The sequence below is a fragment of the Berghia stephanieae genome, chromosome 3 (genome assembly GCF_034508935.2).
Source record: "Berghia stephanieae isolate SIO BIC M18660-M18661 chromosome 3, UCSD_Bste_1.3, whole genome shotgun sequence".
Lineage (NCBI taxonomy): Eukaryota > Metazoa > Mollusca > Gastropoda > Nudibranchia > Aeolidiidae > Berghia > Berghia stephanieae.
This window is the reverse complement of record NC_088362.1, coordinates 35,040,464-35,068,196: the sequence shown is the minus strand read 5'-3', so window position 1 is coordinate 35,068,196 and position 27,733 is coordinate 35,040,464. Positions and strand designations below refer to the sequence as shown.

The following is a 27,733-nucleotide window of genomic DNA, read 5'->3' as shown; positions in this document are numbered from 1 at the left end:
ATTTTTTTTTTATCCGGGTCCTATTAGGACGGTAAAGCAAGTTTTTCCCTTCTTCCAACGTAGGCGCTTATTTATTTATTATGGCGGGACCCCATTTGAGCTGTTAAGAAACTATTTTCCATCTTTCAAGGTGTCAGGACCCCTTTGTCCGTCAAGAAATTATGTCGTCTCTTCCAAGGTTAGCCCATCTTTATGTGTTTTGATAAGGCCCCATTTTGGCCGTTAAGAAACCATTTCCCTTCTTCTAAGGTATTCCCTAATAATTTATCATGCCAGAGCCCCAATAGGATTCGATAGTCTGATGTCACGTCCGCCTAGCAACGAGCAACTTGGTTCCTAACAAAGAAAACCGGTACTTTTTATTATCCATGCTGGCTAGAACATTTTCACATGTCATGTGATCAGAATGTATAAATCAAAACATGATCAGATTTATAATGATTTTCTCCTCTGGATACACTTTTATGCTCGTCGGAGAAGTATTTCATAAGGGTGTTCGCTATTGTTCCGATAGTTTAGAACCAGCTACTACGTTACTATGCGTCATTGCGAGGGAAGTGACGCCACTACTGTGAATCCTATTGGGCCGCCCAAAAATGATGTCCTATCGTCCAATGTAGACTCATAAGGTATCGTGTGAGGGCGATGTTAGGGCCATTAAGAAATCGTCTCCCCTTTTTCCAAGATAAGACTTTATTGAATTATCGCACCAAGGCCCTATTGGGGCCGTCAAGAGAGTACGTCTCTTCTTCCAAGTTAGGCCCCTATTTATTTGTAATGCCGGGGCCCCATAGGCCCTTATTTATTTATTTATTTATCACGCCAGGCCCCCATTGGGGTAGGTAGGTCTTTATTAGTATATTATGTTAGGGCCCCATTGGGGCTTTGAAAAAACCCCCCAATATTATCCCTTTTACAAAGTAGCCCCTTATCAGTATCAGTTATTATGTCAAGGCTCCACCGGGGCCGTCAAGAAATTATCTACCGTACTCTGGAAAAACACATATTTAAAAAGGTGGCTAGAAAACTCGTCCTTCAAATATCGATCGATTTCACTGACTCTCATCTTGGCAAAAACTCTCAAACCTGGGACTTCGTCCTAGATCCAAGGAAGTCCTCACTGATTTAGCTTATCAATATTTATCTCTCAATGACTCGTAGACTGTGGGCTCTGTTATTCATGTTGTGCATGGTTTACAGCACACACATACACACACACACACACACACACACACACACACACAACACACATACACATTGTTTGCTTCGGGTGATAGGCAGAGGCGTGGGATGTTCGGGTCATGGATTGATTTAAGGGACAAGATGTAGACCTAGTACTTTATTTTACATTTTCGAATCAAAAACAAACCCACTGAAATGTTTTATTCGACGAATTTTAATACAATATATATAGATAGAACGAAGATGACGTCACTCAGGCCTTTGTTATTGTCTTTTACCATCCATGTTTGTTAGTAATTCTCTAAGCTTTGAGCACGTTTAGTGGATATTGCGCGATTTAAAAGCTCAAGTTATTAAAAAAAAACAATAATTATGGGTCATTTTTTAAAGATTATCATTACATCAATGAGCCCATAAGGAATTGGGTAATCAGATGTGTAATGAGTATCAGGTCGGTAACAGTGTTGTCTCAGTCGATAGCAAATTGTAATACGTATCGTTTTACAGACGTCATGTCGCGTACTACATGTAAAAGGTTGCTGTTGGCTTGTGGCTCCTCGTCAAAAACGCTTTTAGCACATTCAGTGGATATTGTCCTATATTAAAGCTCTGGGGTTTTAAACAAATATGATTGAATGTATTGATGCTGTGCGTGTTAGTAAAATACTCACCCGGTCTACCCACCAGATCTCCATAACCAACAAACAAAAAACAAAAAAAAAAAAAACAAACCAAAGATATAAAAAAAAAAAACAACAACCCCCCCCCCCCCCCACAACCCCCCCCTCAAAATACAGCAACAACAACAACAACAAAAAAAACAAAAAAAAAAACAACAAAAAACTGAGTGATGCCTTTAACGAAGAATCACTCAGCTGTCGTTCTTAAAGCAATGACAAAGAGCCGAGTGACGTCAGCTTCATTCATTTGATTTGTTTTTCTCAGGTGCCGGCCTGGCCACGGTGGTCATCTCATTCCTGTTCACCACCTATTACGTGGTCATCATTGCCTGGGCCTTCTACTACCTCTTCAACACCTTCACGGACCACCTCCCATGGGCAGACTGCGACAACGACTGGAGCTCGGATCTCTGCTGGGACGGCAAGACCATCAAAAACAAATCCTGGGGAGCATCGGCTGCTTCAGGGGCGGTCGGGGGTTTGGGCAACGGGGATAACGCCTCCGGGTTGCTGATTTCTTACACGGAACTTGGATACAATAACTACAGTAACTACATCAACATGTCCTCTGGGGGCAACAATAGTGATACACTGACCCAGGAGATTGGTGGAGCACAAGGATCTGTGTTACAACCGAATGGATCGCGGTCTCCTACGGAAGATTTCTACATGTAAGTAAATAAATTAAATTGAGCTTTTATACAGCGCAATAACCATTTAACCTGCTCAAAGCACTTTACAAGGGTTCCCTGGCCAACAGCAACACTTAACATGCAGGACGGGACATTACGCCTGTCAGGCGATATTACTATTTTATTTCGAACAGAGACAAGGCTAGGTACTCATTTTACACCTGATTACGGCGAGAGAATGTGAGTAAAGAGTATATATATATATATATATATATATATATATATATATATATATATATATATATATATATATATATATATATTGGATACTTTGAATTAAAGTGAAATGTGCTGCTAACCTCACCTTACGTCAAGATTCTATCTAATAATATTTGGTTATTTTTATAGCGACTGATATTAACAATGGTTTTTATGGGATGTTATAATAATATTTCCCTAACCTCCCAAGGTCGGGCTTCTCCTCAGTCTGAAAATCCAATAAACTTTTTAAAAAACTCTTTATTATGTCGGGGAAAATCAGATGATAAAAATCCGATTTTTAAGCTTACTTGAATAATTTTGAGTCAAATTTTTTTTAAATAAACAAACTTTCACTGAGAAAGTAATTTTGGCATTACCTCTCCTCGCCTCATTCTCAGACCCGCCCACCATTTCGAAAAATACCAATCCCAGGCTACTGATGCTGTGCTTTTAAGTAAATAATTACTCACAGCAGCCGCCCGCCAAATAAAACGAACCAACGCACAAAAACCACTTGGAACCTTTAACTTTTATAGTCTGATTGATTTAATTTAGTGATATCTAATTAATAACAGGCTGTCTAAAAACAATAGCAGAGAACTGTGGGGCCTGCCTGAAGCCTGAGATCGTGAAAATACTAACGACAGAGTGAAAATGGAGAGGCTTCGGATGGGAACAATACAGACGATGAATGTTGATTAGATAAATGTATGAATAACCTGCTGCCTTGTAAAGTGTGTCAATTGTTCACATCCTAGGCCTTTCCATTTTCACTCATTCGTTACTAAAACCAATAACCAAAAAAAAAAAAAAAGCCGAGCGACGTCACCTTGACAGCTGCAATAGGTCACAGTGACCGAGTTCTCAACCAGTTATCATGCACTTGGCGGTAACACAATGTTATATTATGCATACTCAATGTCTCAATCGTTTCTATGTTACACGTTTGTGTTGAGAATATTGAAATGCTGGCCAACTAACTTCGCGGCGTTTGTGTGTGTTGAACCCGTGACCTCAAGAAGTCGGGGAGAGAAGGCTCTAGTTAGACTAAGGTTTGAAGCGACTTTTTTTTTATAGCGTCGTGGATAGCTCATACGGTAGAGTCACGATCTCCCCGGCCAGGCGGAGTTGTCGTACCAGTAAGGTCGCGGGTTCGAGCAACCCCCCCCCCCCCCCATGGCCTCTGCGAAGTTTTTATTCTCTATTGTCTTCTTGCACTTTCCTACTCACTTCATTTCTTGTATATTATATGATCATCTTGTTACCATACAAAAGGCGACAATTGGGTAGGTCTAACCCTGGTCACAATGTACAACAATAAATGGTTTTGGTCTGGAAGTTAATTTATTGATTACAAACGGTAAAAGGTACACTGTCGTACTTCGGGAAAAAACCCCAAAAAACACGGATATAAAATTTTGGCCAGAAAATTCGTCCTTCAAATATCGATCGATTAACATAACCGTCATCTTGTAAAAAAATTCTCTAACTTGGGACTTCCTTGAAGACATCATTGAAGTCCCAGGTTTGAGAGTTTTTAACAAGATGAGGGTTATTAGGCTTATTAGTCGATCGATATTTGAAAGACGATTTTTCAGGCCAAAATTGTTTAAAATGTTTCTTTTCAGAGTACGACAAAATTGGGTCTCTTGAACGAACCCGATTCGACCCCGAAGTTACGCTTACTTTTCTTCCTTTCAACCTTTAACCCCCGACCTTCCATTTGTGACATATCGCCTCAAAACGGGGTTATGTCATATTGACCCACCTACGTGCTGAAAATTAAATCTATTGATGCTATGCGTTCATGTAAAATACTCGAAACATCTGGAGGGTCGAGGGTTCGAGTCCCCCCAGTTCACAGCGCACAGCGCACAGTTGGAGTCCTTGGAAAAGGCTATTTACTCACATTCTGTCACCGTACTCAGGTGTAAAAATGAGTAGCCCTGGCCGTTAACAGCGTTTTCTCGGTCGAAAAAAAAAAATTAATTGTGATATCGCCTAAGAGGCGTCGCGTCGTAAGCCTTGTTGTTGGCGAGGCAGGGACCTTCTTGAGCACGTTCAGTGGATGTTGTGCCGTATAAGACGTGACCTAGGCTAACACATGGGTGTGCCCTAGACGTGACCCTCGTCTCAAAACTTTATTATGTCGGGGTGAACCGAACCCTTAAAAGTAATGATAAGACATATTATTCCACTCCTCTCCCTAAATAGTAACGCAGGCCTGCATAGTACTACGAAAAATTCGTAGAAATACGATTTTTTTTTGGTCCAGCCACAGAGCTGCATAGGTGTCTTTGACTCAATAAATCTTGTTGAGAAGATACGTCTAGCTTCTTAGAACCTATAATCAGCATTTTTGGACCATGCTGATAGCAAATTATTTATTTCTAAAGCTGTTTATAGTGACTTTTGCTTAACTAAGAACGTAGGCAGCTCCGGTAACGCGTAATGATATAGCGCTTGGCTAAGAAGTTCTCAACATTGCCATCCGGAAGTATAACCCTTTATTGCATAATGTCTAATATTTTAGACGAAGTTCTCATGAGGGTTTGATATTAATATACAACCAATTTTACCAATGCTTTGCTTGTAGACACTTTTTCTACCTCTTTTACACAAAAGCGCCAAAAGTCACTCAAGGGAAATAATTCATTTTTTCGCTGTTGCGTTTTGAAGATGGCCTCTGACAACAATCGAAGGTAAGCACATTTACAACCATTTATATCATTCAAATAGTTATAAAACCCTCTTAATACCATGCCTATTATATAATATACATACTAAAGCTTATTATGGCCGAACATAAAGCATTAGATTGTGACAGTTATTTTACAACGGCATTTTATCTCCAATGTCTAAAATATTGCACAGCATGCATATCGGGTATGTTACTAAAAATAGACATGTCTAAAATATTACACATCCTGCAAACCGGACCTGTTGCTAAAAATAGACGTGTCTACTATTTTGCACATTATGCACAGAGGATAACTAATACATAGTAACTTGTTTAAGTGTTTACCTCTTATGAATTTGACCTAGTCTACTGTTGTGGTTTGCTTGAGTAACTTATTACATGAGCAATAAATAAGATGAGTTTATAAGTATAAATAAATGTATTTTTGAATACTTTTGTATATCTTTTTTCGCTCAAGCTACTCGTCTAAAAGGTCCAAATGTTGTTTTTTTTTCTTCTCAGTCTTCGCCCTAAATCCAGATTTTATTCTGGAAACGAGGTGCTTCAAATGTTTGAAAATGACATACCAAGCGACAGTGAAGATGAGCGTCTTGATGGAGATGATACGGATAACGAGCTAGATCCAAACTTTGAACCTGCTGTACCCGATAGAGATGATGAAACGTCTACAACTAGTGACGAGGATGATGATGATGGCCAATCTCCTGACCATTCTTATGTTGAAGAATGTGATGATGACTTGAATGACCCAACTCAATCACAACCAAGCAAACGGCAAAGGTGAGAGAATAGTTTAATCCATTATTGAATAAAAGGCGAATGTTGTCCCTGCCATGTATACAACTCCCCAAAGTGTGTCAGCGAACTGATTTGTTTGGCTTTATCGGCTACAAATACATTAAATTAACTAATGGAAAGGAAAACTTCTCGAGCCGCAATGAAGGGCAAAAGGGATCAAACTTGTTGATTTTTAATTTGAAGTCTTATAATGTTTACTAATCAGTGCTTCATCCACAGTGAAAAGTACATTTTTTAATGTATGATTTTCTTTATTTGATTTATAATGGTACGGTATCGTTTTCTTATTTTGTTTTTCACCCAGAACTATGGTTGATGGGGCACCAAGGACCTTCCATTGGGTAAAGAAAGATCTTCCCGCCCATGTAAATCCGGAAAACCACCTGATTCCACGAGGGAAGGCTGCTGGTGCTACAACAATCATGGAGATGTTTCTGGCACACTTTGACAATGATGCTTTTGAACTGTTTACCCTCGAAAGCAATAGATTCATGGACCAGTGTGGAAGAACAAGGTGTACCAAGATCCATGTGCAAGAATTGAAAACATTTGTTGGTATTTGCATGTACATGAGCATTGTATGTTTACCTTCTAGGAGAATGTATTGGTCCCCGGGCACTAGGCAAGTTATTGTTGCAAATGCAATGACAGTAAATAGGTTTGAGGACATTATGTCATTGTTTCATTGCAATGATAATACCCTTATGAAAGGTAAAGGTGAAGTCGGTTATGACAGGCTGCATAAAGTAAGACCTCTCATAAACATTATAAACCGATCGTTTACTGCAAACGCTGAGCCTGAAGCATTTGTTGCTATAGACGAACAAATGATACCGTTCAAAGGCCGTCATGGGTTGAAATGTTATATGATGAAAAAGCCTAAGAAATGGGGTTACAAAGTGTGGGTGCATGCGGGAAGGTCAGGCTACAATTTTCTGGAGACAACACAGTGAATCCTGTCGAAAATGTGTCTCTTCCTGTAGGTAAACCGGGTGAAGTCGTGTTATCCCTCACACAAAATCAACCTGAAAACTCTTATATTTTTTTTGATAATTACTTTGCTTGCCCTGAACTTCTTGTTGAGCTGAAGGAGAGGAAATTGAATGCCACATGTACTGTAAGGCCAAATAGAAGTCGTAAGTGCCCACTGCTTGCCATGAAAGATTTGAAAAAACGTGGTAGGGGTTCCTATGATTATAGGAGTGATAGTGATGGCACCATTCTATTATGTGAATGGTTTGATAACAAAATAGTCTTAGTGGGATCAAATATTCACGGGGTTGAACCGACTCATACTGTTAGGCGATATGACGTACACGTAATGAATATATTTACGTCAAGTGCCCTGGCCTTATAAAAAATTACAACCAAAGCATGGGTGGCGTTGATAAGTGTGACATGCTGCTCGAGTTCTATCGCATGGATTTCAAAAGCAAAAAATGGTATAAAAGAATCCTGTTCCATCTGCTGGATTTATGTGTAGTAAACTCATGGCTCTTGTACAAAGCTAAGAAGGCAGACTGTGCAATTTCTTTATGTGCTTTTAAATTCCAGCTGGCCCAAGGTTTCATAAAAAGTATTCAAGCTGTCCCTGAATTGATGCCTGATGTTGCTCAGTAAGATCTGTAAATGAGGCTCTTAGATATGACAAGGTGGATCATTTCTCAATGCGTGATAAAGAAGCCAAATTTCCCCAAAGATGCAAATTGCCAGGCTGTAGCAGGAAATCACAATTTAAATGCAGGAAGTGTAATGTTGTATTGTGCATTACCCCTGTTGGTGAGGCAGATGATTGCTTTTATGTTTTTCACCATAACCGAAAAAAGTAGTTGGTACTGACAGTAGACAGAAATAAATAAATAAATGTAAATACATAAATTAGATTTAAAAATATATAAATTAATTAATTACATAATTAATTTACATTGAATTTTACTTCTACTCTACATTGATAGTAAGCAAGTTTTGAAATATAGTTGGCAGACATATAGAATTCGTATTTCCAATGTCTTTGTTGTTCTTCATGTGCTTGTTTATTGATCATATTATGTCCTGCTCATTGTATAATGTATGGTAAAAACACCTCAAAAGGTAATATAAATTTAATGAAAATTGATAAATCTATGCTACATGAACATTAAAATATAATGAAATAAACTTGGAATTCTTTATATGAGGTCTTGTGTTGATGGCTATAATATAACCTTCATTGTCTCTATAACGGTCGAATTCCGCAACCTGGAATGCATAATGTCTAATATTTTAGACGCATGAGCCCAAGGCTCCTAATGCTCCCGGTGACCTATAAGTTGTGAAAATCCTCTTTCTAGGCCCTATATGTGCTGTATGCAAAGTTACAACGAACTAACCCCACCAGTTTTTGTTTATGCAATAAAGGGATAACGGACCGATAAACAAAACTCTGTGTAACCATGAACTTTTACAATCTGGATAATACAGTCTAGTGAGAATTACTCATAAACGTGGATGGCATACAATTTGGTCACGAAATGTCTAATAATCTTACTTGGAGGGGGTGGAATAAGGTCAGTACCAGTAAGGTCGCGGGTTCAAATCCCCATCACCGCCGCGAAATTTTTTTTATTCTCTAATGTCTTCTGGCACTTTCCTACTCACTTCATCTCTTGTTGTTATCTTTTACAATGTAGGAAAATTTGTTTAATCTTCACCATAGGAAATTTACCCGAAGTTTGATATTGACCTTGTGTGGTCATCGATTCGATTCCTAACACAAAGGTCCAATGTACCTAGTATGTAGTCGGCTCTTTTGATAGTACCTACTCGTAATTGTAGACCTGCCAACTGTCTCGACTTTATCGGATTTGTCCCGATTTGGCCTGGCTGAACACAATATTATCTTTTCAACAACAACAACAACAACAACAACAAAAGAAAAAATATATATGTATATATAATGCATTTATTTTCTGCTGACAATTCTTTTTGGATTACAAACTTACAATATCATATTTACTATGGCATCACATTTCTACTCTTGTTTTGTTCTTTGTAGGCAAGTATCTTGTTAATATTGCCTTTGTTTTAAAAAACCCAGTATATGCAATGTTAACCAAATAGCATATACTGTGTTCTTTAATAAAACGGCAGAATATGTGATAATATAGCCATAAATTGTTCATACAACAAAAACGCTTTAGCCGCGTCAGTAAAACCGCGTGCGCTTAATTAAAATGTCCCTATTTGGGTCAACCATTTAGTTGGCAGGTCTGTTGTAGTTTGTCCATGGCTAATAAAATACAATCTCTGATTGCTTTAGGTTATTTGTTGGTTAATTGGTAAAAAAAAAACCAAATAAAACAAACTGACGAGCTTTCTGTGTGCGTAAGACTACATAGTTACATAGTTATACAAATTATGTTTGCATACCTACCTCAGTTATTCTAGGCACACTAGCGAGTTGACGAGTACGTTCCCAACCTACGACGATCGAGCAACGACGAGGATGCAAAACGGAAGATCTATCCTCAGGCAGTCCTGATGAAAACTAACGAAAGAGTGAAAATGGGAGAGGCTTCGTATGGGAACAATACAGACAATTATTTTGCATTTTATTTTATTGGGTTTTTTTTTTCACGTTAATTTGTGTATTGTTGGTCTGACGAAGGGTTTGTACCTGAAACGTCCATTGTCTGTATTGTTCCCATACGAAGCCTCTCCATGTTCACTCTTTCGTTAGTATTTTCACGATCACAGGCTTCAGGCAGCCCCTACCGTTTTCTACTTTTCCAGGCAGGACAAATCTTCGTTTTCTTCCTCGTCGTTCGTCGATCGTCAGCGTTGTAGGTTGGGAACGTTAACTTGCTATTATGATCCAGTGGACATGAAAGTGCAATCTGACAGACAATAACAAAATGCCTTTTACAAAATTTGGGTAGAAAAACATTTTACTTCATGTTTCGACAAATTAAAATAATCTCTAATGTCTTTAAGTTTTAAATAACATAAATAAAATAAAAATAAAATTCCCTTTAGGGGAAATTTGTCTCTAGGATCTATTCCAAGGGAAGACTGGAGAAATCCAGGCGTCAGCCGCAGTGCATTGCCGCAAACTGAGCTAAGGCGAGGTGACGCTCAAGGTGCTGGTGTCTGGATGATAATTTTAGATGATCTCAAACTAAGTACACTGAAAACGTGCTCTTGGAATCTACATCTGTTCCCTATTTGAACCATTTTCCCTAGGTCTTACTTTGTCCTAAGTAAATCCTTTTAACTGTACAGACATCTAGAATGTTTTTGCTATCCCATTTTCTTCCTTTTTACTGGGGCCTTAGTGACCTTTACTAAGTCCACGACGACTGGGGCTGATATGACCTAAATGTGTTGGAAGCGCCGGAAACCCCTTGAAATAAATAAATAAATAAATAAAAATAGACAGGTTGATTTTTTAAAATGTTTATTTTAAAGATTATTTTCTTTTACTCTGTGCTTTGTCTGGCAGTGTTTCACACACACACACACGCACGCACACACACACACACACACACTTTTTTCAGATCTTATCTTACACCAGGGCCTGCTCCCTACTTTGATAGGACCTTGTGGTCTAGTGGTATGACACTCGCTTTCGGATTGGAAGGTCCTGGGTTCGAGCCTCGCTCGGCGCTTAGTTGAGTCCTTGGAGAAGGCTCTTTACTCACATTCTCTCACCGTACTCAGGTGTAAAATCAGTACCTGGCCGTTAATAGCGTTGTCTCTGTCCGAAAAAAATATGTAATATCGCCTAACAGGCGTCATGTCCCGTCCTAAATGTTAATTGTTGCTGTTGGCCAGGGACCCCCTGTAAAACTCATTGAGCACGTTTAGTAGATATTGCGCTATATAAAAGCTCATTTTAAAAAAATTGTCACTTTGAATAGCACAATACTATCATACGTGACAGACAGAATCAAAGTGAGAAATTTGGGAGCAGGCACTGGTGGACGATAGAAATAAAATATAACAAGTTGTGTAGTCCTTCAGAGCCATTTGGTGCCCATGGAGCTGGCGTTTATCCCGGTTTCTATAGCCTGAAACGGACAATAGCCATTTGCTTCCAACCATTTGGATAGGACGCTAGTCTATCTCCAAGTACTTTCCGCCAGATCTAACAGACCCAACTACATATTATTCACTGCTGGGTAGAACAGAAATTTTTTTTCGACGGCACCCGGGGATCTTTTTCCCTTTACGAGTGAAGCGAGTGCTCTATCAACTGAGCTATCGGTGTCCTCAAACAATGCCAGGCAAAGTAATTATACCCCCCCCCCCCCCCCCAAACAAACAAAAAAATGTATTATAAAAAAAATCCAAAATGAAAAATAAGATGAGCCTCGTCGACTGGAGATCGAACCTCAGATCTCCTGATTATCAGATTGCACCGGAACACGCATACCCTAGTGAAGAATATTATTAACCTTTGTGGTGTCATAGTAGCGCGCCTGACTGGTAATCAGGAGGTCTGAGGTTCGATCCCCAGTCGACGCTGGCTGATTTTTTGTTGTTGATATTTGTTTTTTTGTTTTTGTTTTGTTTTGTATTTTTATCTCTGCTTTGTTTGGCACTGTTTTCTACAACGTTTTTCATTTAATAAACTCGAGCTTTTATAGATAGTTCGAAGATGACGTCACTCATGTCTTTGTTATTGTTTTTGCCATCCGCGTTTATGAGTAATGCTCACTTAAATGTATTAACCTGACTATAAACGTTCATGGATACACACAGTTTTGTGTGTTGGTCCGTTATACTTCCGGATGGCAATGTTGTGAGCTTCTTAGCCAAGCGCATGCCTGTTAGGCGATATTACAATTTTTCCCCCGACAAAGACAGCGCTGTTCACGGCCAGGTACTGATTTTACACTTGGGTACGGTGTGAGAATGTGAGTAAAGATCCTTTTCTAAGGAGTCAACTATGCGCCGAGCGAGGCTCAACCCAGGACCTTTCGATCCGAAAGCGAGTGGTATAGACAACACAGCCGCATAAATAGAATTTATAGACACAAATATAAAACCTTAGGTGGCATTCTATTCGTTATGACCGAGATATAATACACTGTAAACAACTGAAAAGTCTTTTTTTTTCTTATCGTCTTGATTAGAATTACATTTTTGGGGGGAAAAAAGAAGAAAGAGAGAGAGAGTGAATATTGCCCTGTTTATATAGATAGTTCGAAGATGACGTCACTCAGGTCTTTGTAATTGTTTTTTGCCATCCGCGTTTATGAGTAATGCTCACTGAACTGTATTAACCCGACTATAAACGTTCATGGATACACACAGTTTTGTGTGTTGGTCCGACACATAAAACTGTGTGTATCCATGAACGTTTATAGTCTGGTTAATACAGTTCACTGAGCATTACTCATAAACGCGGATGGCAAAAAACAAAGACCTGAGTGACGTCATCTTCGAACTATCACTATTGACACTATTAACTATTGACATCACTCGGATCTTTATTATTGTTTTTTGTTTTTTTGTTTTTTGCCTTCCACTTTTATGAGTACTTCTCACTTAACTGTATTATACTAATGAATTGGGTTTGACTTTGTTTGAACCTAAAATGTGAACTCTTGTCTGAAAACACGATTATGTCAGAGTAGAGTCCATGCTAAAAAAAAAAACAAATAATAATAATAAGCATATTTCGATAGCTCCTTTCGACGAAACCTCAAAGCACTTTTTATTATTTTTTTTAAAGGCTTTTTTTTAAAAGGGACATTGTTTACCCATGTAACAATACTGCAAGTCCAAATCAACCAAAATATCAAAACAATTAAGAGCATAAACCGGGCATCAAAAACATCATCAATACAAAAGTCACAAACGATACATTTAAAATTCAATTAAGTAAATATTTTCTTAAAAGATATGTTTTCAGATTTTTTTTGGAAAATGTTTATTGAACTCGAAAATCTCACAGATTGAGGGAGATCATTCCAAATCGTGGGTCCGAATTTCATGAGACCTATCACCAAAATATTTAAGTTTAGTTTTAGGAGATGCTAACAATTTTAAATCGTGGGATCTAAGTCAAAGAGAGAGTTGGGTAAGTTTGTTTATATATTATATATTTACCATTAGATTTTTAACCAATGAATATATGGGATTTGTGACACATTCTTAAGCCCGCTCAGACAAACATGGTTGGTTGTTTACAAACAATAGAATAAAGGAAGTTGATTTCGATATGCTCTTGGTTACTTTTTCTATAGTCTACCGCTAGTTGTGTGATAAGTTCTTAATCAGACTATAAACGTTGAAGGTTTCACATAGTTTTTTTTTTTTTGTGATAGTAGACTAGTAGGATTGATCAGGCATGTAAAATTATTGAGTATTTCACTGTTAAAAAGTTAATAACAGAAGAATTTTATAAAAAATAAAAAAGTCCTTCAGAGCACATATATGACCCCATGGAGCCAAAGTTTATCCTGGCTTCTATAGTATGAAATGGACAACAGCAATTGCTTGCTACCTTTTTGATAGGATAATAATAATAATAATAATAATAATAATAATAATAATAATAATAATAATAATAATAATAATAATAATAATAATAATAATAATAATGCTGAAAAATTATATAGCGCTATAACTCCGAGACACCAGCCTCTAAGCGCTTAAATTACAAATTACTTTGGCTGACACATGCTTATTCACACACACAAGCATACACACACACACACACACACACACACAGACACACAACACACAATAGAAACCAGACAGACCTATCTTGCCTCTCATAACATCTACTAAAGACGAAACAGATATGTTTTAAGCGAACGTTTTTTTAGGATGCTAGTCTATCGCAATTACTTTCAACCAGATCTTACAGACCCAGTCAACCAATCACTGCTGGATGGACAGGGGGGGGGGGGGGGGGGGCAGAAAAAAATCTCGACTTCACCAAGGACCAGTTGGTAGAGCACTCATTTCACATGTAAAGGGACCAAGATCGATCCCGGGTGCAGTCGAGGTTTTTTCTGAGCCTCCTGTCCACCAGCAATGAATGGGTAGCTGAGACTGTTAGATTTGGTGGAAAGTACTTTGCGAAAGACTAGCATCCTACCCAAAGGATAGCAAGCAATTGCTATTGTCCATAGAAATCGCTCTGAAGGACTACTTTGTTATTCCTCAAATGTCTGACCAACCATCCCCAAACAGCAAATTAATCAAAGTGAATCTGATGTTTACAAAAGAATTTGAAGATTAACTCTCTCCATACAGCCATTTTCTTAATTTTCCCTGAAACGTCACACCCACCCAACCCAAAAATAGATTTTTCTTACTTAAAAAAACAAAAAAGCAAAAAGTACATTCTATATGTAATGGCGTCAGGAAAATGAGCTCTACGACAATGTCAAGCTTTTCTAGCTTTAACAAATACATCTTAAGATGTTGTTATGTACAAAGAAATCAGAATGAGAAAAGTGCTTGTTGCATCGTGATGATTTTCCTATGGTTGGTAAGGAGAGAGTTAACTCATATAATTTGTGTTAAAATAAAGGCCATTATTGAGGAGATGAGTTTTGTTTCTTAAACTTCGACAAATGTTAAATTCCATCATTCTGATCACTTTGCCTTGTTGTTGTTGTTTATCATTATCCTTATCGTTAACTGCCGTACGATACTCGGGGAAAAAACAAACAAACAAAACAAACCCAAAACAACTCGTATTTATTTATTTATTTATTTATTTATTTTTATTTTTTTTGTGGCTGGAAAGAAAACTGATCATTTAACTCTCTCCTTACCAGCCACATTTTCAGGATTTTCACCAAAACTTCACACCCATCTAACACAAAAATATATTTTTTATCACTCAGACATAATAGCAGTAAAGTTCTTCCGATACATAATTTCTTTAGCAAGACTTGATCTATCTACTACACACTGTTCATTTTCTCTAAATGTTATGATGTACAAGAGAAATTTGAATAAGACAAATGTTGGTTTTATCGTAACGAATGTGACGATTTTCCTATAGTTGGTAAGGAGAGGGTTAAATATCGATCGATTTAAATGAGCCTCGTCGTCTTCGCAAAAACTCTCAAACCCGGGACTTCGAGAAGTCTTCCTTAGATTTTCAGATTGGAGAGTTTGTTTTTTTTTTGCCAAGATCAGTGTCATTTAAAAAAGTAGTCATTTTGAGTCATTCGGCCCATGGAGCCGGAGTTTATCTCGGTTTCTATAGCGTGATACGGACAATAGTAATTGCTTGCTACCCTCTGGATAGGACATTAGTCTATTGCAAAATACTTTCCGCCAAATCTAACAGTTACCCATTCACTGCTGGGTGGACAAGGGGGGGGGGGGGGGGGGGGGGGGGTCAGAAAAAAACAAACTCGACTGCCCCTGGGATCGATCTCAACCCTTATGCCTGTGAAGCGAGTGGTCTACCAACTGTCGGGACCCCCCAGAGGGTCATTTAAATCGATCGATCGGACGAGTTTTAAAACCCTTTTACCACTCTCGAAGTTTAGGTCTACTGTCGCTGTCCTTCAGGCTCGGGATTTACTGGGGTTTTTCTCTTTTATTAATATCGATTATCACCTCACCCACCCACCCCTGTCCCCTCTACTTATTAATTTTTTTTTTTGGAGCGGGGGGGGGGAGGGGTGCTTTTCGTGTCTATTGAACCGTGACACTGTCAGTCAGAATAGTTTTACAGCAATGATGATAATGGCTTTTTAAACTGATTTCATTCGTTGACCAAAAAATAAAAGCGCTAATACAGTCGTCCTATGGCCAAAATGACCCCTGTCCGACGTGCACATATTTGCAGGTCTGATAATCCAATTCATTATGGGCTCATTGTTATAATGGAAATCTTTTTTTAAAATGACACAACATATTGCCCATTAGAACAATGTTAAACAAGATCTATAATTGGGTTCGGGTGTCAGACCTGCATATACCTACACGTCGCCCCTGGCATTTTCACCTTGACTGCCAAATCCGTTTTTCTTACTGACTTAATTTGGTATTGATTCGTCATGCATTTCTCCCAGATTGTCCTGCTCATGGGACCAAAAATATAGTCGGTTTACCTTTCCCTCATTCTGTGCGGGCCAGTGTGGCTTAGCCATGTAGTCTTTGCTTCGAACCCAAAAGCGATAAAGATCGACTACCCGCCGTCCTAATAGCTCAGTTGGTAGAGCACTCGCTTCACTCGAAAAGGGACTTCGATCAATCCCCGGTAAATTCAAGATTTTTCCTGACCACTCCCCCCCCCCCCAACACTCCTGTCACATCCACCTGTAATAGGACACTCAGCAGCGATTGAGTAATTGGGTCTGTTTGATTTGGCGGAAAGTACTTTGCGATAAGATCCAAAGGATAGCAAGCAATTACCACTGTCCGATTAACGCCATATAAACCGGGATAAACTGAGGACATAATTGAAAACAAAAATATTGGTAGTCACTCCAGTTAGCTTTAAAAATCAACAATGTACACTCACAATGATTAACTCTCGCCCTACCGAACATTTTTCAGGATTTTTCCAAAATGTCATAGCTATTTAACACAAAAATTAATTTCTTTACACTTTAACTCGGAAGCAAAGAGAGCATACTATCTATACGTAATTGTGTGCAGAAAAAAAACAAGCTTTACGAAACACGCATCAAGTTCTTATAACTATAACAAAAATGTTTCTCTGAATTTTGTGAACTAAAAAAATTAATCTGAAAAAGAAAATTTTTCCATTGAATCTTAACGAATGTGACGATTTTCCGGTAGTTGATAAGGAGAGGTTAAATAACACTTCACAATCTTTAATAAAGCAAGGCAAAAAATTATAGTAATAATGATAATAATAGTAATAATAATAATAATAATAGTAATAATAATAATAATAATAATAATAATAATAATAGTAATAATAATAATAATAATAATAATAATAATAATAATAATAATAATAATAATAATAATATTAATAACAATAATAATAATAATAATAATATTAATAACAATAATAATAATAATAATAATAATAATAATAATAATAATAATAATAATATTAATAACAATAATATAATAATAATAATAATAATAATAATAATAATAATAATAATAATAATAATAATGATGATGATGATGATGATGATGATGATGATGATTATAATATAATAATAATAATAATAATAATAATAATAATAACAACAACAACAACAACAACAACAACAACAACAACAACAACAACAACAACAACAACAACAACTACTACTACTACTACTACTACTACTACTACTACTACTACTACTACTATTACTATTACTACTACTAGTACTACTACTACTACTACTACTACTACTACTACTACTACTACTACTATTATTATTATTATTATTATTATTATTATTATTATTATTATTATTATTATTATTATTATTATTATTATTATTATTATTATTATAATGGTGATAATAATAATGTAAAATCATCTAAAGATTTAATTAATAGATTAGTTATTTAATAGATTGAATTATACATTTTAAAAAAAAGAAATGTTCGTTAATCGTTTGGAGACGATAAGTGTTGCGTGATATTATGGCCATGACATTTGGACTGACTGTAACTGTTATGGTTGTTAATCTGTTTTCCCCGAAGGTTTTGCTGGAATTAGTGGCTGGGCAATCACGTCTCAATTAATCATTTTTAGTTCAGTGCTTTGCAAGTACCAGTATTTATGTTAAACAATGTGCGACTATGTGGTCTAGTAGTTAGTGGTATGACACTCGCTTTCGGATCGGATGGTCCTGAGTTCGAGCCTCGCTCGGCGCATAGTTGAGTCCTTGGAAAAGGCGCTTTACTCACATTCTCTCACCTGTACTCAGGTGTAAAATGAGTACCTGGCCGTCAACAGCTTGTGTTTGTCGAAAAAAAAATGTAGTATCGCCTAACAGGCATCATGCCTCGTTCTACATGTTACGTGTTGCTGTTTATCTATCCATACATCTAACTCTTTTTCATTTTTTAGTTACACGCATTTCCATCGGCAGTTCATTAATTGTAAAAGGCTCTATTTACTATTCTGCTTTTGTGCTTAAAATTAAATGTTTATCCTACAACAATCTTTGTAAGTGTAAGATTGCGCAACTCTTGTCCTATTAAAGTCTTAGCATTTCCTATAATATCATGAAAAAAGAAAGAGGGACAAAGGACCCTCATCTCAATCATTAACCAATGCAGATAGACAAAGAAGTAATAGCACGCGGTGTGTATTAAATACATATGTAACACACGCATGCTGACGTCATGACACATTGCCCGGGCATTTTAATGGCCAACAGGTGCATATGATGATCCTTGACCAATCAGAATCATTCATTTGTAAGGTTGTCAGGGATAAACCTAGACTTGTTTACATTTTTAAAAGTTCATTATTGGTTGAACCATGAAATTATGGAAACAGTCATGCTTTCTCGGAGATAGATAAAGACACGCCCTTTGCTGTGGTATCTTACATGGTATTGGTGTACGAAAAGACTTAATATTACTAAGTTTTGGAAATGGTGGCTCTCTGAGAGAAAGTCAACTCTCGTTTTGAATGTCTCTCTGATAGTTGCATTTTAAAACTTTAAATTTATATAACTTATCGTTAATATCTATGTTGGATAATTATATTTTCATGTAGAAAAATGATTGTAGTTTCTGAAACAACCAAAAAATGAAATTTGATAATTTTGACCATCTCATGTAGTTCCATATCTGAAGCAGACGTCGGAGGTCATCTTCCGCCAAGCTGATCTATCTCTTGCCAATTCTATTAAAGCAGCGCCACCTTTCTCGGCTTCATCTGTCCAAGTTCTTATCCCTTTCAACTACGTTATTCTTTGTCTTCCTCTTATTCTTTTTCCATTCATCTTTCCAGTCAAGGCGAGTATTTCCAAACCAGGGTGGCGGATAATGTGTCCTAAAAATTCCATTTGGCGTTTGATGATTTTTGTTATCAGTGATCTTTTTCTGTTTGCCATTTCTAAAATTTCTTCATTTCTTTTCCTTTCCATCCATGACACCCTCATCATTCTTCTGTAAAACCACATTTCCACTGCCTCCAGTCTTTTAACCATGGTCTTGTTTATGGTCCAGCTCTCACAACCATATAGCAGCACAGACAGTACATAGCAATCCAGGACTTTGATTTTTGTTTTCATGCTAATATTCCTGTTTTTCATAATTGTATGCAGCTGGTTGAATGCATTCTTCGCCATACCTATTCTTTTCTTTATTTCACAATCTGATTTTCCATTGGATGTTACATTGAAGCCTAAATATTTGAAACATTCAACTTGTTGTATTGTTTGTCCTCTGCTTGTTATTACACAGGCTGGTGGGTTATTATTTTTAGATACCGTCATACATTCTGTTTTAGATATATTCAGTTCCAGTCCCATATTTTCACTGCTCCTGACTACAACATCCAGTAATTCTTGTAGTTCATGTTCAGATTCTGCCAGTAGAACCGTATCATCTGCATACCTCAGATTTGTTACATTCTTTCCTCCAATACACACCCCCTTCTTATGTTCGATATCTCTTAATATCATTTCACTATAGAGGTTGAATAAATCTGGAGACAAAACACACCCCTGCCTAACTCCTCTTCTAATAGGTGTAAAACTGCTTAGTTCGTTGTCAACACGCATTGCTGCTTCTTGTTCCCAGTACAAATTCCGTAATATTCTTAAATCTTTACCATCAATGTCCAAGGATGATAGAATTTTGAATAGTTTTTCGTATTGTACTTTATCAAAGGCTTTTGAATAGTCGATAAAACACATATACAGATCTTTATTTACTTCAATACATCTTTCCATCAGCATTGATAATGTGAATATTCCATTTCTGGTACCCTTGTCCTCAACAAAACCAAATTGCATCTCCCCAATTTCAGGTCGTATTTTATTTCTTATTCTTAGTAAAATTATCTTCAAAAGAATTTTTGTGAGGTGGCTCATTAGGCTAATAGTTCTGTGTTGTTCACAATCAACTGCCCCTGGCTTTTTTGGTAGTGCTATAAAAATGGATCGTTTCATATCAGTTGGCATTTTCCTGTGTCATACACTTGATTTAGAAGGTTTGTGATGAATTCAATCCCCCATTCACCCAGGCCAGTCAAGGCTTCAATTGTTATGGCATCAGGTCCTGCAGCTTTTCCATTTTTCATGCTTTTCATGACGTTCCTAACTTCATCTTTCATTATAGAAGGCCCTTCCAGTTCTTTTATCATAGGCATTTCTCCTCGATTATCAAAGAAAAGTTCTTCAATATATTCTGACCATCTGTTTAGAATGCAGTCTTTGTCCATGATGGTGTTTCCACGCTTGTCTTTGATGCATCCACTTTTAGCACCTGATTTAGTTTTGTTTGTCACTTCTTTGATTTTCTGATGGAAGAATTTGCCATTTTTTTCTTTGCAGGACATTATATAGTGACATTGTTCATTTATCCAGTCTTCTTTAGCTTCGTTGCATTTTCTTTTATCTGCCTGTTCAGAGTCTTGTATTTTTCTTCCTGATTTTTGGCCTTTCTTCTCTCATTCATTAGTTCTAATATCTCTGGAGTAATCCATTTCTTCTTCTGCAACTTAAGTGTGGTTGGAACATTTTCTTCTAATGATGCAGCAACACTGTCTTTAAACTGCTCATATTTCTCTTCTATATCTGTTAGTTCTCCAAGCACTTCAAACTTGTTTCTTACTGATAGTTCAAATTTTTCTTGTATCTTCTGTTCCTCCCGGAGAATGTCTAGTTGGTATTTAGGTTTAGCCTTTGCTCTTTTGCAGATTTTCAATTTAACTCGTATGGGGCATAGCACAGGTATATGATCGCTGTTACAGTCAGCCCCCGGCATAGATTTGGCATACAAAACCGAGTTTCGGAAACGTTTGCTGATGAGTATGTAATCTATTTGGTTTCTCACTCCATCTCCAGGACTTTTCCATGTCCACTTCCTTCTATTGTGGTTTGTTGACCAAGTATTTGTGATTGTCAGATCATGTTGACGGCACCATTGAATAAGACGATCACCTCTGTCATTTTTGTCTCCCAGACCATGTGGGCCCACAATATCTTCTATTCTTTCTCGGCCCACCTTGGCATTAAAATCGCCCATGATGAGTTTTATGTCTGAAGACTTAAACTGATGCATTGCTTTATCTATTTGTTGATAGAAATTTTCCACTTCTTCATCATCGTGACTGGTGGTTGGGGCGTATATTTGTAAAATATCAAAATCAAAAGGTTTTGCTTGTAGTTTGATTGCCATTACTCTGTCTGATATGGGCCAGAATCCTTTGACTGCTCGCGCCGTTTTATTATCTAGTATAATTCCAACTCCCCTTTGGTGTTCTCCTCCTCCTGAGTATATAATTTTACAGTCATCATAATTAAGTTCTCCTGCTCCTTTCCATCTAACTTCTGATAATCCTAAAACATTGATATTCAATCTCTTCATTTCCATAACTACATTTGCTAATTTTCCTTTCTGGTACAGACTTCTTACATTCCATGTTGCTGTTCGTAATGTTTGGTGGTGCACAGTAGCTGGATGACGGTCGAGAGTCACCTGTTCACCTGCATGACTATCTCTACCGGACGAGGCTGTAATCGAGTTGCTCGAAAAACATCCATTGACGTCGTTGACTAGATTCGCTTGGACGGACATCATGACGATCTTGGGATGATACGTCAGTGGTTTCCCGTTGCCTTCTGACGGATTTTTATCTGGTTTACTCCATAGCCTTTTGACCTCCCGGTCATAACCCACAAGGCAGTGGGAGCATTTGGCAGGTTTTAAGGCGCCTCCCATTCACCTTGATAGTCCCTTCATAGAGTATATGAGGCATTTTGTATGTGTAGCTGTGCTGCCAGACTACCCAACCTCACTCTCCACGACTATCGCCAGTTGGTCCGCGGCTTTACAGCTAACCTATAGATCAGGATCTGTAGGCCGTTCCACGATCCGCCACCTGTGGACGCGCTGGGTTGGGGATGGTCGCCCCAGCTGTACCCAGATTTTGACCATATCCACTTTAAAACCGGTTTTCTTCGTTTTCCAAATCCCGACTTAATACCGCTTCGAGGCGTAGGGTCACTAATAGGAGAAATTCAATCAACAGTCATGACGTCACTTCCCTCGTAATGACGCATAGTAGCTGGTTCTAAACTATTCCTTGATCCAATTTTGACATCTGACGCCACTTTTTCTAGACTCATACAACTGAGCACAGGTGTCAAAATATGACAGGACATCATGGTGATTTGTTCACGGATCCACCACTTGACCTGAGCTTTTATCGGAGTCAGAGGAACATGTTTGACACGGCATATTCAGCCGAAAATTTCTGAGAAAATCCCAAAATCCCGGAATCCGCGGAAAATTATCATCACTGATACTACTACTACTACTACTACTACTACTACTACTACTACTACTACTACTACTACTACCACTACTACTACTACTACTAAAACTACTACTGTTACTTCCGCTTGCTGCTACTGCCACTAATGATTATACTAATACCTACATCCCTTATATTTTGTATTTATTTCCAATTCCATTTGTATGTATTTTCTCACATTCGTCTACACTTTATTTTATTTCATTTTCTATACTTAACTGCACAACACAGTTCCTCCCCGCCTCCCCTTCTTGATAAAGGGGAAAAGTCCACATTATCTGTTTTCGTTTATTAAATTGAAGCTCCCATTCAATTTCACATTGTTATTTATTTCTTCTTATTAGCTCGTGGGATTCGAAGGCCGTAATCTCGTTATGTGGAAATGTATATTTTTAAAAATGAGCTTTTATATAGTGCAATATTAATATCCACTAAACGTGTTCAAAGCGCTGTACAAAGGAGAGAGAGAGAGAGAGAGAGAGAGAGAGAGAGAGAGAGAGAGAGAGAGAGAGAGAGAGAGAGAGAGTTTTGTCGTGCTTTCTTTGTATACTGAAAGAAGGGGGAGTCTTTTTAGACAATCAACAATGTGGTGAACGCTAAGAAAAACTTGACAGATTCAATAACACGTTTACATGTATGTCATTACACAATAAGCCCCACCCCTCCTCCTCAAGCTGTCATCTGACTCAAAATGGAAACAATGCAATGAATAATTTGACCAGCCCATTTCTTTAATTGCAATCTCATTGGTCAATGTTTCCAGTTGATTGACTATGACTTATTTTGAAACAAAAAGCTTTATTAAACTATCCCTACAATTCTTTGCTCCGCCTCCATCCCTTTCTTCATTTCTACCTCACTCTCTCCGTCTCACTCTTGTTTCTTTCACACACACAAACACACACACACACACACACACACACACACACACACACACACAGAGTTATACAGTCAGGCGTCAATCTTTACTCAATTTCCCTCGTGCCCTCTTAATGCACAAGCAGTCTCTCTCCCCCCCCCCTCTCGCTCCTCTTTTTCTTTATCTCTCTCTCTCTCTCTCTCTCTCTCTCTCTCTCTCTCTCTCTCTCTCTCTCTCTCTCTCTCTCTCCTTCCCTCTTTCTCGCTCTCTCACGTGTGTGTGTATGTGTGTGTGTGTGTGTATTTTACTCTCTCATTCTTTCTCTTCCACTCTCATCCTGTTTCTTGATATTTCTTGCCCTGCCCACCCGGCTTCACATAGTTTCAAAACTGAACTTTGAAATTATAAACCCTTCTTTAACTTTTGACATTTTGAAATCCTATTTCCTCTAATTAATAAGACAAAAATGTCACATTAATAATTCTTATTTCATTGATTACTTATTTAAATATCAAAATTTCTTCAAAAATTGAGCAATGTCATAAAATTGTCGGCATTTTTGGGGGGTGTTTTATTTATTTTAAGGACATCTTACATAATAATGAATAACGAGAGAAGTAATAATTGGATTATTTCAAAAATTTGTATGTACATTATCAAATGTAGCCAATACAGTGATGCCAAAACTCCGGTTTCACCGGAAAAAAAAATCCGTTCTGGATCAAAATACTACTACAACCACCACCACATCATCATCATCTCTACTGCTACTATTTCAACTACAACCACCATCACCACCACTACTACTACAATCATCACTACCACTACTACTACAACCACATCACCATCCCTACCACCACTACTACAACCACATCACCATCCCTACCACCCCTACTACAACCACCAAATCACCATCCCTACCACCACTACTACAACAACCACCACATCACCGTCCCTACCACTACTGCTACAACCACCACATCACCATCCCTACCACCACTATTACAACAACTACCACATCACCATCCATACTACAACCACCATTACATCATCATCTCTACCACCACCATCACACCACCATTGCTACAACTACTATTACACATGTGTCACTTTTCTTTTATACATTTGATCTGTTTACACATCAGCTGATGAGTCACATTTTGTACTAGTACTATATTTATCTTTTCAGTTGGTTATTAAACGCTGGTTTTCACTATGACCTTTCACACCACTTTTGAAGATTTGCATTGAATTATGCATATAAGCTTATTTTATACTTCAAATGGTCTCAGATCTCATTTAAGCTTCAAATTCTTGTTAAATAGAACTTGTCAAGTGACAATAAAATAGGACCAACATCTTTGACAATGAAGCCTTCAATCAAGGACTGCATTGTCAATAAACGTAAACATAAATGGGTTATTTCCCTTTATAATACAACTGAAAGTACTTTATTTTGATTGTTTACATTTATAAAAACATTTCTTTAATATTTTGTATGAGTCTAATTTTTTAAATTATTATTAATAAAATGGGGAGCTGTAAGAGCTGTAAGAACGCTGTAGGTTTTTAAAAAATGCACTAAGACTATTTTTAGGGTATTCAACTTGTATATCACATAGGTGGGTATTTCCCATATTTGAACCAAAAGTAGTAGTAGTAGTAGTAGTTGTTGTCACCAGTGCTACAACCACCATCACAGCATTGACACTGCCACAACTACTACCACCACATCATCATCATTATCACCACGACCACTAGAGCATCATCACTACTACAACCTATACCAACACTAGCATCAAAATAAGTACCATGGTTGGGGTCTCTTGATCACTTCTTTGGGGTGTTTCGAATTGAAATAGCCCTTGGTATTGCAATTTCTGATCCTTTTACTATACAAATTTAAAGTGATGGCTTATCTTGGTGTCTCCATAAACCAGGTAATACTGTAATCATTAGAGATTGCTTTGAATGAGTGTTTAAATTATGAAGATTATTTTGCTTTGGGTTTGGTGTTAGCTTGTATATAAATTTTGTTTTCAATCATGCAGACTAAATGCTTTTTTCTTTTTGCTTTTAAAATAAAAACACATTTAGGGCCATAGAATTAAATATACTTTTCACTCTGGAAAGGTTGGCACTCAACCTGCGAGTCGTAGATCGCAAAAAAAAAAAAAAAAAATTTATTAAATTAACATCTTTTTCAGGCAAACCGGCTTCACCAGTCTGTCTTTCAGGCAAATTGATCCCCGTTAACTTTCACCCATGCTACAACTACTGCCACTACTACAACTAGAACCACCACCACCACCACATCATCATCACTACTACTACTACTACTACTACTACTACTACTACTACTACTACTACTACTACTACTACTACTACTACTACTACTACTACTACTATTACTACTACTACAACTACTACTACTACTACTACTACTACTACTACTACTACTACTACTACTACTACTACTACTACTACTACTGCAACTACAGCCATAATCACTTCGTCATCATCACTACTACCGCTACTGCTACTACTACTACTACTACTACTACTACTACTACTACTACTACTACTACTACTACTACTACTACTCCTATTACTACTACAACCACCAACACCACATCATCCTCACTACCACCATTACTACAATCACTACCATTAGGTTTTGGAGCTTTACTTCATTGGAAATAAGGAAACTTTGGGGTTGTATTCTGCAATATGTTTATATATCATAATATAGTTCTAACCAGTTATCTATACAATATTTAAACACAATACCAAATACCGTCCCAATTCACTTTTTTGTGGGGAAATTCCTCTTTCGGCATTGAAATCCTCCGAGTGGTGTCTGAAATACATGTGAGTCAAATTGAAAATTGGCGTCTCTGCAAATTTTACTATTCTCGTCAAAGTTTCAATGCCCGTATCTAAGGAGTTATCTTTGCCCATTGATTTGACTGCATGAAAACGGTGCCTCACTTCAAAGTCGATTTTCTCAGAACTTGGTTTTTACACATTCCCTAATTGAAACGATCATATCTCGGCAATGAATAATCCGAACTTTATCAATTTGATATCAAATTTTAAAGCATAAAATAAGCAATGATTGGGTACCAAAAACCCAAAATTGAAGAATCCGACTTAATACCGTTTCGAGGCGGAGGGTCACCTATGTCCGCTTTGTCCAAAACTTCACTCTTTCTATCCAGGATATTATCACGATTCTTTCCAAATACAGTGATGATACTTTTCCGCGAATCCACGGAAATCCACGTGTTTTAGAGGTCCATTTCCGCGATCTCCCATTGCAGTAGAAGGGCAATATAATATATGTGACCCATTTTATCACAACGGTATGGTGTTCGGATGAACGGATTGATTAAAATTATCTTTTTATTAAAGCGAAAATTGGAAAAAAAAAATGAATTCATTCTGTCTTCATTGAACGTGCTAAGTCTTTGTATTGGCAATGCCATGTATCAATGTTCATAATTAAATTTTATTCTGCTTATTTATTACACTCTACTCTACACATAATCAGGTCCCATGACGGTATGTCGCTATTTTTTCAGTGAGAATCTCCTCCAGCGATCCGATGGCATTGGAGATGCAGGTGGCCTCCGATGGGAACTCCTCCTCATTCTGCTGTTGTGCTGGGTGCTCGTCTACTTCTGTATTTGGAAAGGGCCGAAATCAACGGGGAAGGTAGGCGATTGGCGTCGTTGTCATTATCAATCATCATCATTATTATAATCATCATCATTATCATCATCATCATCATCATCATCATCATCATCATCATCATCATCATCATCATCATCATCATCATTATCATCATCATCATCATCATCATCATCATCATCATCATCATCATCATCATCATCATCATCATCATCATCATTATCACCTTCATCATCATCATCATCATCATTATCATCATCATCATCATCATCACCATCATCATCATCATCATCATCATTTAAAATATGTACCTCGTAGGGAACAGGGTTGTCACTTAAAACAATATATATATATATATATATATATATATATATATATATATATATATATATATATATATATATATATATATATATATAAGTTATAAAATAAAAACCACGAAATAAAAGTGCTGTGAATTATTGTTTACTTCTACTTCTACAATAATGT

General features: G+C 37.3%; 1 protein-coding gene across 1 annotated transcript in view; it reads left to right on the top strand.

Annotated features, from left to right (window-relative positions):
• The window catches only part of LOC144967626 (sodium- and chloride-dependent GABA transporter ine-like), a 76,772-nt gene that overhangs the window by 24,947 nt on the left and 24,092 nt on the right, over positions 1-27,733 (top strand). Inside the window, exons 3-4 of the mRNA XM_078905136.1 lie at positions 2,128-2,533; positions 27,136-27,268. Coding sequence (XP_078761262.1) covers positions 2,128-2,533; positions 27,136-27,268 — 539 coding nt within the window. The remainder of the gene's footprint in view (positions 1-2,127; positions 2,534-27,135; positions 27,269-27,733) is intronic.